At 45.5% G+C, this 14,298-nt stretch overlaps 1 protein-coding gene and 1 long non-coding RNA gene across 2 annotated transcripts in view; both read right to left on the bottom strand.

The window, feature by feature from the left end:
• Positions 1–1,987: 1,987 nt before the first annotated feature.
• LOC307221421 overlaps positions 1,988–14,298 on the bottom strand; it is a 31,431-nt gene continuing 19,120 nt past the window's right edge. The window contains exon 2 of the long non-coding RNA XR_013841393.1: positions 1,988–2,044. This is a non-coding gene — a long non-coding RNA (uncharacterized lncRNA). The remainder of the gene's footprint in view (positions 2,045–14,298) is intronic.
• On the bottom strand, positions 2,275–13,414 carry LOC307221179 (uncharacterized protein). Its single transcript, XM_079985528.1, has 6 exons — positions 13,399–13,414; positions 9,927–10,399; positions 8,891–8,972; positions 8,182–8,264; positions 7,753–7,879; positions 2,275–4,709 (listed from the first exon to the last, which is right to left on the bottom strand). The coding sequence occupies exons 2-6, from the start codon at positions 10,338–10,340 to the stop codon at positions 3,637–3,639; spliced, it is 1,779 nt and encodes a 592-aa protein (XP_079841654.1). The 5' UTR covers positions 10,341–10,399; positions 13,399–13,414; the 3' UTR covers positions 2,275–3,636.

Here is a 14,298-nt window from a genome sequence, read left to right as displayed (position 1 = left end):
GTGATCAAACAGTCTCTTATTCTGTTCTTCTCTTTTTTCCCTCCTCTTCCAAGTCTGAAGGCCCTCACAACTTTAATCTCTTCTTGACCCAAGTCAACGTCCCAAAAGTCAGCAAATTCCTGTGTGAGGAAGTCTATCAAGCTTTCCTTCTCCAATTCAGGTAGGGCTCTGATCCTCAGATTCATCTGCTTTTCTTTAAGTTCAATCATAGCAAGCGTCAACTTATGATCATCAAGTTGCCTCTGTAAGGCTGGGACTCTCTCTCTCTCCAATTGTGTTACTTTACATTCCGCAGCAACGGCTTTCTCCCTAGCTTCCTCCGCAGTCTGCCGTATCAAAGTAGATTCCTGAATCAATTTCTGGATGGTTTCTGTATTGGTATTCACCCTTTGTCCCAGATTATTTATTCTAATAGTTGCAGCATCCACTTTCGCATTTGTCGCATCTGTTTTCTTGTTAAGCTGTTCCAGTGAATCATTTATCTTATTTAATGCAACCGCCAAGGCCTCTTCTGTCGACATTCCTCTTGGTTTTGAGTGTACTGGTGCAGAAGCAGCCGCAGAAGAAGCAGGGAGGCCTGATGTTGAGCCTCTCCTGGGTTGCTGCAAAGTCCTCCCAGACCTTAATGTTTTTTTCTGCAGTTGACTGGTCTGTTTTTTCCTTTCCATTTGCCATAGCACTTAAAAGATTCAAGGTCAGTCCCAGAGTCTCACAGTTTTTTATCTTGCAGCTGGAAAATTCCCCTAGCTCACCTCTTGTAAAGCAACCAGTTTCAAAGGCTTCCACTAGGGGGAAACAGTTTCTATTTATATTAATCAATAATGTCCTCTTTTAAACACAGTTCAAAGAATCCAAAGTTAGTTTCAGTTTTCAGTTACTTTTACTCCTTTTTTAAAAACAGCTGGAGACAGTAGAAACAATGTATTTCTCTTATTAGCTAGCTGTCAATGAACGTTCTAAGTGCTGTCAATGAACATTCCAAAAGACGTCAGTCCTGCTAGCAGCCCGTTTCCAGGGTCAGAGCGGCGGTATTTTAACTCTCTTCGCTCTCTCCTGCAGGCATATTCAGTCCACAACTCCCCCCCTTCTCCTGCCTCCAAGGGGGGGTTTAATGTTCTTTACCGATGGAAATTTAGTCTTTTACAATAGGCTTTCCAAGACTTCAGCTTACAGCCTCATTGCTTCAGTCCATTTACAAAAGGGGAAGGCGGACTTCCTGTATTGAACCTCCCTGTTACGATACCAAATTAAACGTTTAAAAATTCAATTCTCCCGCTTCAGCTCTACTCACGGGTAGTTACTTTAGAATCAAATTGTCCACAGGAAAAAGTCAGGGCTCTCCGGCAACAGCTATGCGGCTTCGCTCCATGGAAAAAACAGACGATTCGAAGCACCACACTGCTCACCCGTCGCTCCGGACCCCCGAAACTGGGTTTCCCCGCAAGTAAGGGAGGCGCAAAAGGTGCCCGCTGAATCCCACGCTCACAGGCTTCTCCCGCCTGTGATTTTTTGCGGGTCTCCGCCTTCTCCGTGGCGGCCAGACCCAAATTCCCACAGGGCAAATTCCTCCCGATCAGAGGAATTCCGCCATTACCGGAGGCGCCAACCCGGAAGTCCGACCACGCCCGGCTTCATGCTTTGGACCCCGCTTCCCCCTTGGTGGGCAGTCTCCAGACCCTTGGCCCAGGACCGGACTTTGACCACGCCTCACGGTAACCCCCCCCCGGACCAGCACACTGTGTCTCATGATGTCCTTTGCCTCCAGGAGTAACTAGAAGCGGGTGGCGTATTCTTCCCAGTCTCCTGAGGCTGGGCTGAACGGCATGAAGCGGTTGTCTGTCACCCTTCTGGGTCCTTCGGTCCAGGAGCTGTAGCCTGGATGCGCGGTGCGATGCTGTGCTGCTTGTGGCGGCTGTATGCGGTGCACGGCAGACAGCTCAGCAGGATCCCACCTTCATCGCCAGTGAAATATATTCGGAGTCCTGTAGTGATTTCATGCTCTTTATTGCAGTTTGTAAAACAGTGATTTAATTGCCCCCCAAACCTCAGGCTTTTATATACATTATTTACACAATGAGTCCCATCTGATTGGCTGTTTCTGTTGGGATCCTGCCAGGGAGACAGAGGCATCAGGCCTCCATGTCGTCTCCAGACGATCTCCGGTCTCCCATTGGAACAGCATCAGTCAATTAGCGACACGAGCCTCAGACGCATTCCAAGACTCATGCACGCCCTTCTCGCAGCGTTTCCACAACGGAAGATTCACCCAGGCGAGCATATTTACAGCTTTATTCAACGTTGGTCAGAACAAAGGAAAAACATGACTGCTTGCATCCATGTCAAGGAAAACAGCCAGAACAAAAGCTATATACAAAACGGAAACTCCCAGTGAGCAGGAAGTAAACAGGCATGTGACACACAACAGTTGCCTGTTCCCTTTTTTAAGGAGGAACAGAAATATCCTAACAGATTCTGCTTCCCTCCTGGAGCCTGATTGGTCTTTTCCTGCAAGCCAATCAGTTGTTGCATTCTAGGATCCTACTTGCCCGCATGCCTTGAGGCCCCAAGATGGGCGGAGGAAGGCCTGGGGGGCAGCTGCTGGCTGGGACTTTGATTGGGGCAGGGTGGGAGCACAGGGAGACAGGAAGACCGGCCAGGGGGTGGCACTGGGGGGATTTATTCACATTGGTTTTCTACCCAAAAGCCACCCCCCCCGGCTGTGAGGAGGGTGGCGCCTCCTCCAGGAATTCCTCTTCCACTCCCAGCCACTCCGCTCAAACCTTTGCTAAAATCCTGCTCTCCTCCCTCCTCTCCGTCTCAGAGGCTGGGCTTTCTGTCTCATCTCAAGAACCGTCAAAGCGCCGGCAACTACCTCTTATCTCCCACCCAAACCGTCCACATCAATCCTAAGCGTCTCCTGTTCTGATTTTTTGGTCTCCTTTTCCAGCTTTTCAGACATCTCTTCCCTTCCTTTCATGTAGACATCTAGTGCTTCTGTTTTCTTTGTCAGTGTCTCTACTTTAGTGGTCAAATTTGTCACCATTTCATTATTTTTAGCAATTCGGGCTAATAGCTTCTCCAAATTTAACACAGGCCTGGTGTAAACTGTTTTTGAACTGCCATATTCAAAATCTCCCTCTCCCTTGTTCTCAAAGCAGCCTATTTTCCAGCAGCACCTTATCAGTTTGTCAAGGTCACAAAATAACTCTTTCTTAAGAGATCCTGTTTCCTGCATTTTTCCAGTCCTCCCTCTTCCTTCCAGCCTGATACCCAACACACATAAGATGTTTAACATAAAATCCAATTTCTTAAATTGAGATTCAAATTAAACAAATAAACCAAATAAGAGAGGAACCATAAAACAGAAGAAAGAAAGAATGTGTCCAAGAGGACATAGCAATTTAGACGTCCAGATAAGAGTGGTTGTCTTGCAGGAATCCAATTCTCTTTAAGTGGCTCAGAGTAGAAGAAATATTTTCCTTCAAAGAGAAACGAACTTGTCCAAACCTGTCTTAATTTTAGCTTTTTCAGGGAGCTCTAAGTCCTTTTAAGAGCTCCAATTGTGTTAAGAACTTAAAAAATGAGACAAGACTTTCATAAATCCCTCCAATAACACTCTTGGCACTGAAATAGTTTCTACCCTGTGTGAATCCTTTGATGGGAAGTGAGATGGGAGCCCTGACTGAAGCTCTTTCCACATTCCAGGCACTGATAGGGTTTCTCCCCTGTATGGATTTTGTGATGGGCTGTGAGACTTTCTTTCCTGGTGAAGCTCTTTCCACATTCCAGACACTGATAGGGTTTCTCCCCTGTATGTATTTTTTTATGGAAAGCAAAACTCTGTTTCCAGCTGAAGCTCTTTCCACACTCCAAGCACTGATAGGGTTTCTCCCCTGTATGAATTCTACGATGGGAAGTGAGATCTGAGCAATTTCTGAATCTCTTTCCACACTCCAAGCACTGATAGCGTTTTTCCCCTGTATGAATTCTACGATGGGAAGTGAGATTGTGGCTGTGACTGAAGCTCTTTCCACACTCCCAGCAGTGATATGGTTTCTCCCCTGTATGAATTTTACGATGGCAAGTGAGATTGTGGCTTTGACTGAAGCTCTTTCCACACTCCCAGCAGTGATATGGTTTCTCCCCTGTATGAATTCTACGGTGGGCAGTGAGATTGGAGCCCTGACTGAAGCTCTTTCCACATTCCACACACTGAAAGGGTTTCTCCCCTGTATGAATCCTTTGATGGGACGTGAGATGGGCCCTCTGACTGAAGCTTTTTCCACATTCCACGCACTGATAGGGTTTCACTCCTGTATGAATTCTACGATGGGAAGTAAGATCGTGGCTGTGACTGAAGCTTTTTCCACACTCCAAGCAGTGATATGGTTTCTCCCCTGTATGAATCCTTTGATGGGAAGTGAGATGGGCACTCCGTTTGAAGCTCTTTCCACATTCCACGCACTGAAAGGGTTTCTCCCCTGTGTGAATTCTTTGATGGGAAGTGAGATGGGCACTCTGAGTGAAGCTCTTTCCACATTCCACGCACTGATAGTGTTTTTTCTCAAGCGGATTTCTTTGATGGGAAATGGAATGGGAGCTCTGACTGAAGCCCTCTCCACAGTCTGAATCCTGATATGGCTCCTCCACTGTGTGGATTTCGTTGTGGTCTCCCTTGTTCTTCATTTCCAATTCATCACCACCTGAAACTAAGAGGCAAACAGATTAGAGTCTCGGGAAGAAGTGCAGTCCCAAATTATGGAACAATGCAAATTAATGCTTGGGACAGAGGAAGAATGGAAGGGAGTTAGATGTTATAATGTTCCTTTTGTTCTGTAAAATTGTCTAGTTTCGTATACAAATCAAGTTGAATATTAGATGTTTTCTCTCTCTAGTTTTTAAAAGTACAGCTTACTGTACTAGTAACATCATTTTGTTTAAATTTAAATATGGATCAGTACTATCTCCATAAATAAAATGTGCTTTTATTATTATTTAAAGGTGGCCAAAGCGGAAAAGTTCCCTGTCCAAAATGAAGATATACAGTGGTACCTCGGGTTACATACGCTTCAGGTTACATACGCTTCAGGTTACAGACTCTGCTAACTCAGAAAGAATGCTTCAGTTTAAGAACTTTGCTTCAGGATAAGAGCAGAAATCATGCCCCGGTGGCGCAGCGGCAGCAGGAGACAGTTTCAGGTTAAGAATGGACCTCAGGAATGAATTAAGTACTTAACCTGAGGAACCACTGTATTCAATATGCTAAGTTGTACAATATGCGGTAATAAATCTAAACAAATTTTAAGAGCGGACATCCAGAACGAATTAAGTTCTTAACCCGAAGTACCACTGTACTTAAATGTTACATTATTGTGAGAAGTTACAGGGGACGAGGCAGGGGGCCTTCTCGGTAGGGGCACCCACCCTGTGGAACGCCCCCCCATCAGATATCAAGGAAATAACTGCAACTTTTAGAGGACTTCTGAAGGCACCTCTGTATTGGGACGTTTTTAATGTTTGATGTTTTATTACGTTTTTCTATTTGCTGGAAGTTGCCCAGAGTGGCTGGGGCCACCCAGTCAGATGGGCAGGGCAAAAATAAAATTATCATTATTGTGAACATTTAATAATCTGGTGGAAAATTTAGATCTGATTGATATCTGGAGACATAATGGCAGATAATTATTTAGTTACTTGGAAAGAAATCAAAAAGGACCTAGATATCTGGAACAGGATGAATCATGGTCAGGAAGAATGGCCGCAATTAAGATGAACATACTTCCAAAGCTGCTATTTTTGTTCCAAAATATTCCAGTGATAAGGGGAACCACAGTTTTTAAAGATTGGCAAAAAAATTCTATCCAAATTCATTTGGCAGGGGAAAAGGCCTAGAATTAAATTCAAATTACTTACAGATAGAAGGGAAAGAGGAGGATTTGCGGTACCAAATTTGAAACTGTACTACGAGGCTTCATGCCTCTGTTGGATTAAAGAATGGATTGTCATAAAAAATACTGACCTGTTAGATCTAGAAGGCTTCAATACCAGATTCGGATGGCACGCATATTTGTGGCACAACAAAGTAAAAGTACACAAAGGATTCTCCAATCATATTATCAGAGGACCATTGATAGAGGTATGGGAAAGAAACAAAAATTTACTTGAAAGAAACACTCCCTGGTGGCTGTCACCAATAGATATTTTAACAACCAAGAAAGTAAATATAGAAGGTGAAAGATGGAGATATGAAGACTTGTTGGTTAGAACAGAGAAAGGTTGGAAAATCAAAACTTATGAAGAATTAGGAGATAAATTAACGAGTTGGTTACAATTCCATCAAATTAACGCACTGTGGACAGAAGATAAAAAGATTGGGATGAACGGGAAAAAATCCAGATTTCAGATAGAAATATTGGAAGGAAATTCAAAACTTTTATCAAAAATGTTTAACCAATTGTTAGAATGGGATACTAAGGACGAGGAGATAAAAGAAGTCATGGTGAAATGGGCGATAGACCTGGGATATAATTTGGAATATGATAGTTGGATAAAGCTCTGGAATAAAGATATGAAGTTTACAGCATGTGTCGCACTAAGAGAAAACATGGAAAAAATGATGTACAGATGGTACATCACCCCCGTAAAATTAGAAAAAAATTATAAGACTGGAGACAAAATGTGCTGGAAGTGCAAAAATAAGGAAGGAAGACCTGCGAAAAAATTAAAAAGTTTTGGGAGCTTGTTTATAATGAATTAAAAAAAGTGTTCAAATACACCTTTGTTAAAAAACCGGAAAACTTCCTTCTGGGGATGATTGGTAATGAAATTAAGAAAGAGGACCAGACTTTATTCCAGTATGCAACAACAGCTGCTAGAATATTAATAGCACAAAATTGGAAGTCAATTAGTATCCCGACGGTAAGAGATTGGCAAAGTAAACTATTCGAATACTTAGAATTGGCAAAAATAACACAAAAAATCAGAGATCAGAAAGAAACAAAGTTTATTATGGAATGGAATAACATATATTGAAGCAGATTTAAAAAATCTAAAGATCACAGTAGGCTAAATATATCCTTCCGACATGCAGAAGTCTTAAAGATAAACTGTGGAAAAAATCCTTTATTATATAACCCAAAACAGAGGTGGAGGGAAGTCAATTATTTATATGTTGTTTTTTGTTCTTAGCTTTTTTTTCTATTTAGCCGTGTTGTTTGGTTTATTTTTTTGTTTGTGATGAATTTGTCTTGTGTGTATTGGTGTGTAATGAAAATTAATAAAGAGAATGCAATATATATATATATATCATTATTGTTACTGCAGGGTTCACTGCCTGAGATTCAAAAAGCCTGGCTCTGTTTTGGGATGGAGTTTGTTTGGTTCAGTCGTGGAATCTGTGCCATCTCCAATGCCAAGCTACTCTTTGGTCAACCAGAGAGAGACAGAAGCAAGAACAAAAGCAGGAAACTTGACTGAAGCTACTTCAACACCTCAAATCACTCTGAATCCTACATTTAAGAAGGCCTGGGCAGTTCAGACAGCCTGATCGTGGTTTTAAACGGCAGAACTGGAGGAAGAATATTCACAGGGAAAACAATCAATAGCCATCCCTCCAAGGTTTGCTGTGGGAGTGTTAACATCCCAGGTGCTGCGGGTGGCGCTGTTGAGCCCCTTCAGAATATCAGAGGTTCGTCACATAGAGAGATGTCTTGATTTACAAAACAGATAGGATGATCCAATAAGGAGCCTTACCGAGAGAGTCCAAGATCCCACGATTCTCCTCCATGACCTCCTGATGCAGAGCCCTCTGGTCAGGATCCAGCAACGCCCACTCCTTGTCTGTGAAATGGACAGCCACATCTTCAAAGCACACTGGACCCTAACAGAACAGGAAAAAGGCTGTCCTCTTAGAGAACATTCCCTTGGCTCTGTTGTTTTCTACAGCGGCCAGACCCCTCTCTGCCTTCCTCATCCCTCTCTCCTGCTGCAGCTTCTGCCTCGGAGTCTGGGCTGCTCTCTGCCCCAGACTCCCTCTGCTCCCTCTCCAGCTTCAGACACCTCCTCCTCCTCCTCCCAGTCGGCTCCCTCTTCTCTGGCTCCTCCCACCATTCCTCTGCATCCAACTGTGTCCAGCCAGTCTGCATCCAAGCAGTCCTTCCCCACAAGGCTCCTTCCCCCTACCTGATCTGGGTCCACAGCTGCTGCCTCCCCTCCACCACCATGAAAAGATGAAGGAGCAGGTCTTGGTGGCATCATTCCGTCACCTGGGAGAGACCAAGGTAAGTGGAATCCGTGAGCGCCTGCTTCTCTCAGAGGTGAAACAGTGCATCTCTAAGTACAGGTGGGGCTTCCTCAAAGTCTCCCCTGCTAGCTTCCGGTTCCGCTTTGCTTTAATGGAGGCAGCGGGAGATCGTTGGCAAAGGAAAAACAAGGATGACCGAGGGTAATTCTCCTTGCAAGTTTCCCCCAGGGACAGGGGGGAACGGGCTTCACTCCCAGTTTGTCTCGGTACCAGGTTCCGGCTCCGGCATGGATTGCGGGAGGGAGGGAGGCGCTGAGGGGAAAAGCCCTTTGTCTGCCGAAAACCCTCCTTCGCTGCCATTAAGAAGCAGAGGTTCTCCTATCAATTAGAGCTCAATTTGGACTAATGTACAGGCGTTGCTGGAAGAGATAATGAACTGTGGAATTGAACCAGCTGCAGTAAAAGTCTTCCCAGCTGAGTACATTTGGACATTTGCACCCATTTCATATAATAGTTGTGCAAAAATACATCTCCCCCCCCCTCTGGGCTCCAGGTGTCTTCCCCCAAAAGATGCAAAGAAATCACAGATTAGTTTCGAAACCAAGAGAATGTGACAAAACAAGGGAGAAAACACTCCTTCCTCCTTACCCAGAGGCCTCACTCTGGCGTCCAACGGAGTCTTCTCTGCCTCCGAAGAATCAAGACCCATTTCTGCCCAAAGATCCTTCCTCTGAAAGAGCAACAAGGATTCAAAACAGAGAATGGGGAGAAGGGTTAGAAAAGGAATGGCAGAGGCAAGCGCTTTCGGGGGACAGAGGTGAAAGCCGTTTCCTGCTTCTGCTAGGCTGGTGTCTGGGGTTGGCTGCCAGGACCATGAAACATTGGTCCTCAAGGATCTTCATGTTGTTTTTGCAGAGTCTTTTACGCAGTGGAATGATTAGCAGTACGTGCCACATACTTTACTTTACTTTATTTACACTTCAATGCTGAGAGCTTACAAACAAGCATCTTGCCTCTGTGAGAGCAGAGAGGCAACATCCTCTCTCCTCGGAAACTCCGAGAGAACTGAGAAAAACAGGAAACCAGTGTACGTCACATCCAGTCTCCCTTTCCCGTGGGAAAACCCAACAGCAACTCTGACTGTGGAATGTAAACATTGCCTCGTGACAAGCACTTCGCTGCACAGTGAAGAAAGCAGAAACTAACACTTCACTGGCTCCCAGTACGTTTCCCAGCACAATTCAAAGTGTTGGTGCTGAACCTTAAAGCCCTCAACGGCCTGAAAGGCCCACTATACCCAAAGGAGCGTCTCCATGAACTGAGGTCCAGTTCCGAGGGTCTTCTGCTGATTCCCTCCCTGTGATAAGTGAAGTTACAGGGAACCAGGCAGAAGACCTTCTCCACAGTGGCCCCCACCCTGGGGAATGCCCTCCCATCAGGTGAGAAGGAGATAAGAAAATGCAGAACTTTTAGAAGACATCTGATGTCTTCTTATGCTTTTATATGTGCTGGAAGGCCCATGGGCGTAGTATTAATAATAATAATAATATGAAGAAGCAGAAGAAGAAGAAGATCTGTTCCTAGATGCTTTCCAAAAAAGGATGGGCCTTTAGGAAATGATTTGGGAATACTCTCCCTCCTCTTTGGAGCCCCTTGGGAGTATCCAGAAGAAAGTCTCTCGCACCTGCTGCTCTGCCTGCTTCCACTCCTCTGCCTGACTCAGGAGGAAACCTTCGGCCAGGGCCACCGCCTGGGAACTGGTCTCCGCTCCGCATTCCCTCACCCAGTTCTCCGCCTCCGGAGGAAGGACAGCCAGGAACTGCTCCAAGATCACCAGGTCCAACATCTGAGCTTTCGTGTGCCTTTCTGGCTTCAACCACTGATGGTCAAGGTGGTGGAGTCGGCTGCAAACCTCTCGGGGTCCTTTGGCCTCCTGGAAGCAGAACTGACTGAGCTGCTGGCTCTGCACCTCTGAGCAAGGGGTGTCCTCCTCACCCAGAATCCTCTGCATGGAGTTTTCCCAGAATCCCCCACTGCTCCCTGTTTCCATGGCATGGCCTCTTCCTGCTTCAGGGCCAGCTGAGTCTTGCTCATCCATCTGGGCTCCCAGGAAGTCTGCAAGGGATCGGAAGGAGCCCCTTGGTCCTCTGTCAAGTTCTGTGGGTACCAATGCGAGGTGCAGCAAATCGTATGAATCAAACACACTATTCTATTGTAAGATGAAGAGGAGGAGAATGTTTCCTGAGGAAGCGTGGCTGAGTCTTGCTAGGAACCAGGACTGGATTGCACCACAGCTCAGACTCCAAGCTGTATGGGGGGGAAAGGGGGAGGGAGAAGTCATAACTGTGAGTGACAAGTGAGTCATTTGTATGAAGTGTAATTAGTATCAAGTGTAATTAGTATCAAGTGTAATCTGGAACCAGGGCTGGATTGCACCACAGCTCAGACTCCAAGCTGTATGGGGGGGAAAGGGGGAGGGAGAAGTCATAACTGTGAGTGACAAGTGAGTCATTTGTATGAAGTGTAATCTGGAGCCAAGCCAATAGTGGGGGTCCCTCCCAACCCCACTTCATAGTCCAGAGCTTCGCCCCAACCCAGCCATATCTGCTTGGGTGGCTTGGTGAGCAGCAGGGCCCATGTCTAGCTCCAGCCACCGTCCCTTGGGGACTTCCTGCTATGGATCCGAGGAGAAGGTGGCAAGGCCCTCTGGGTAGAACTGCCCTGGAAGACGCCTCGGAAACTGGACTTTCCATCAAATAAAGAATTAGGGAGGGGAAATGGCCGACATACAGAGATTTATGAATAGAGAGAGAAGGGAAGCTTCATGGTATTTCCCTCTTAATATCCTTCTCCCTCCCTCTTAATATACTTCTCCCTCATAATTATGTCACTCTTAATATACTTCTCCCTCACAATTGTTGTTGTTGTTTAGTCGTTTAGTTGTGTCCGCCTCTTCGTGACCCCCTAGACCAGAGTACGCCAGGAACTCCTGTCATTCACTGCCTCCCGCAGTTTAGTCAAACAAATAAAGAATTGGGGAGGGGAAATGCCCTACATACAGAGATTTATGAATAGAGAGAGAAGCTAAAGCGTTTGCAAGGAGGACGGTTTGTAAGCAGAGGTATTACTGTACTTCTTCTTCATGGTCTTTCCCTCTTAATATACTTCTCCCTCATAATAATGTCCCTCTTAATATACTTCTCCTTCATAATAATGTCCCTCTTAATATACTTCTCCCTCATAATAATGTCCCTCTTAATATACTTCTCCCTCATAATAATGTCCCTCTTAATATACTTCTCCCTCATAATAATGTCCCTCTTAATGTACTTCTCCCTCATAATAATGTCCCTCTTAATATACTTCTCCCTCACAATTATGTCCCTCCAAATATACTTCTCCCTCATAATTATGTCCCTCTTAATATACTTCTCCCTCATAATAATGTCCCTCTTAATATACTTCTCCCTCATAATAATGTCCCTCTTAATGTACTTCTCCCTCATAATAATGTCCCTCTTAATATACTTCTCCCTCACAATTACGTCCCTCCTAATATATTTCTCCCTCATAATTATGTCCCTCTTAAGATCCTTCTCCCTCATGTCCCTCCTAATATACTTCTCCCTCATAATAATGTCCCTCCTAATATACTTCTCCCTCACAATTATGCCCCTCTTAATATACTTCTCCCTCACAATTATGTCCCTCTTAATATACTTCTCCCTCACAATTATGCCCCTCTTAATATACTTCTCCCTCACAATTATGCCCCTCTTAATATACTTCTCCCTCATAATAATGTCCCTCTTAATATACTTCTCCCTCATAATAATGTCCCTCTTAATATACTTCTTCCTCATAATTATGTCCCTCTTAATATACTTCTCCCTCACAATTATGTCCCTCTTAATATACTTCTCCCTCATAATAATGTCCCTCTTAATATACTTCTCCCTCATAATAATGTCCCTCCTAATATACTTCTCCCTCACAATTATGTCCCTCCAAATATACTTCTCCCTCATAATTATGTCCCTCTTAATATACTTCTCCCTCATAATAATGTCCCTCTTAATATACTTCTCCCTCATAATAATGTCCCTCTTAATGTACTTCTCCCTCATAATAATGTCCCTCTTAATATACTTCTCCCTCACAATTACGTCCCTCCTAATATATTTCTCCCTCATAATTATGTCCCTCTTAAGATCCTTCTCCCTCATGTCCCTCCTAATATACTTCTCCCTCACAATTATGCCCCTCTTAATATACTTCTCCCTCACAATTATGCCCCTCTTAATATACTTCTCCCTCACAATTATGCCCCTCTTAATATACTTCTCCCTCATAATAATGTCCCTCTTAATATACTTCTCCCTCATAATAATGTCCCTCTTAATATACTTCTTCCTCATAATTATGTCCCTCTTAATATACTTCTCCCTCACAATTATGCCCCTCTTAATATACTTCTCCCTCACAATTATGTCCCTCTTAATATACTTCTCCCTCATAATAATGTCCCTCTTAATATACTTCTCCCTCATAATAATGTCCCTCCTAATATACTTCTCCCTCACAATTAGGTCCCTCTTAATATACTTCTCCCTCAGAATAATGTCCCTCTTAATATACTTCTCCCTCACAATTATGTCCCTCTTAATATACTTCTCCCTCATAATAATGTCCCTCCTAATATACTTCTCCCTCACAATTAGGTCCCTCTTAATATACTTCTCCCTCAGAATAATGTCCCTCTTAATATCCTTCTCCCTCATAATTATGTCCCTCTTAATATACTTCTCCCTCAGAATAATGTCCCTCTTAATATACTTCTCCCTCATAATTATGTCCCTCTTAATATCCTTCTCCCTCACAATTAGGTCCCTCTTCATATACTTCTCCCTCACAATTAGGTCCCTCTTAATATACTTCTCCCTCACAATTATGTCCCTCTTATTGTACTTCTCCCTCACAATTATGTCCCTCCTAATGTCCTTCTCCCTCCCTCCTGTCTTCCAGTCCCGCCCCACCTCCCTGGCCAGGGGCCTGAGGTCCCTCTGGCTCCCTCCCGGACCCCCAGCCTCTCTTCCCTCCCCTTCCCGCCTCCCGGGGCAGGGAGTTCCCCAGGCTTCCCCCGAGAGGAGACCCACCAGAGCCCGGCAGGCGAAGGCGAGGCCGGAAGGGACGGAAGGGACGTCAGAGGGGAGGAGGCGGGGGAGGAGCATCGGCCCGCCTTCCTTTCCTGTCCTCTCTAGGAAGCCAGCTCGGCGCCCCTTAACCCTTCTCTCTCCCTGCGGAGGAGATCGGGGCGTCGCGCAGGCGCAGAGCTGCCCCTTCGGGGGGGGGGCAGGGAGGAAGCAGGACCCAGAACCCGGGACTGTGCGCGTGTGCGTGTGAAGGGGGAACCCGTGTCCGGGAGGCTGTCTGTGTCCGGGAGGCTGCCTGGGGCTGCGAAGGGGCGTCTGGGTGGGGGAGCAGGGGGGTCTTGGGGGGGCCAGATGGGGGATCCGGGGGGGGCGAGTCTCTCTTGGGGGCCCCTTGGGGGTCTGCGGGGCAGAGAGCCCTGTCCCAGCAAGAGGGGGTCCCGGGGGGGCTGGAGGGGGGAGACATTGCCAGACATGGCTGGGGGGGCCATTCTGTGTTGTCCCATCTGCTGCTTTGTGTCTGTATTTCAGCCATAAATATCCTATGTTCTTCTGTGTTAGTGAAGTCGCCTTTGAAGCAACACAGGAGCAGCCAAGGGGGTTTTCCTAGGAAGCCTTTTATTCCCCCTCTGGTGACATTGTTAGAAGTTTGCAGGTGCCAAACACCCCAAAATTCAGGCGCATCTTTGGGGGCTTCTACGCAATGCCCTCTAGTCTAGTTGCACCAGGAAGTGATCTGACCGCAGCACTTCTTATGTTTTAGCATATGTTGTTTTGTGTCTGTTAAGTTGTGGGTTGACATAGCAGACGACACAGCGATTTCTCCAAGTAGCTCTTTATTTTGTAAGCTGGAATAGAACTGACCGCAAACAGCTCAGCCGGCCTGCTTTTATAGGCAGCCGGCTG

Source organism: Podarcis cretensis (assembly GCF_951804945.1).
Source record: "Podarcis cretensis genome assembly, chromosome: 8".
Lineage (NCBI taxonomy): Eukaryota > Metazoa > Chordata > Lepidosauria > Squamata > Lacertidae > Podarcis > Podarcis cretensis.
Note: the sequence above shows the minus strand (reverse complement) of the source record. Positions and strands in the feature narration are given on the sequence as shown.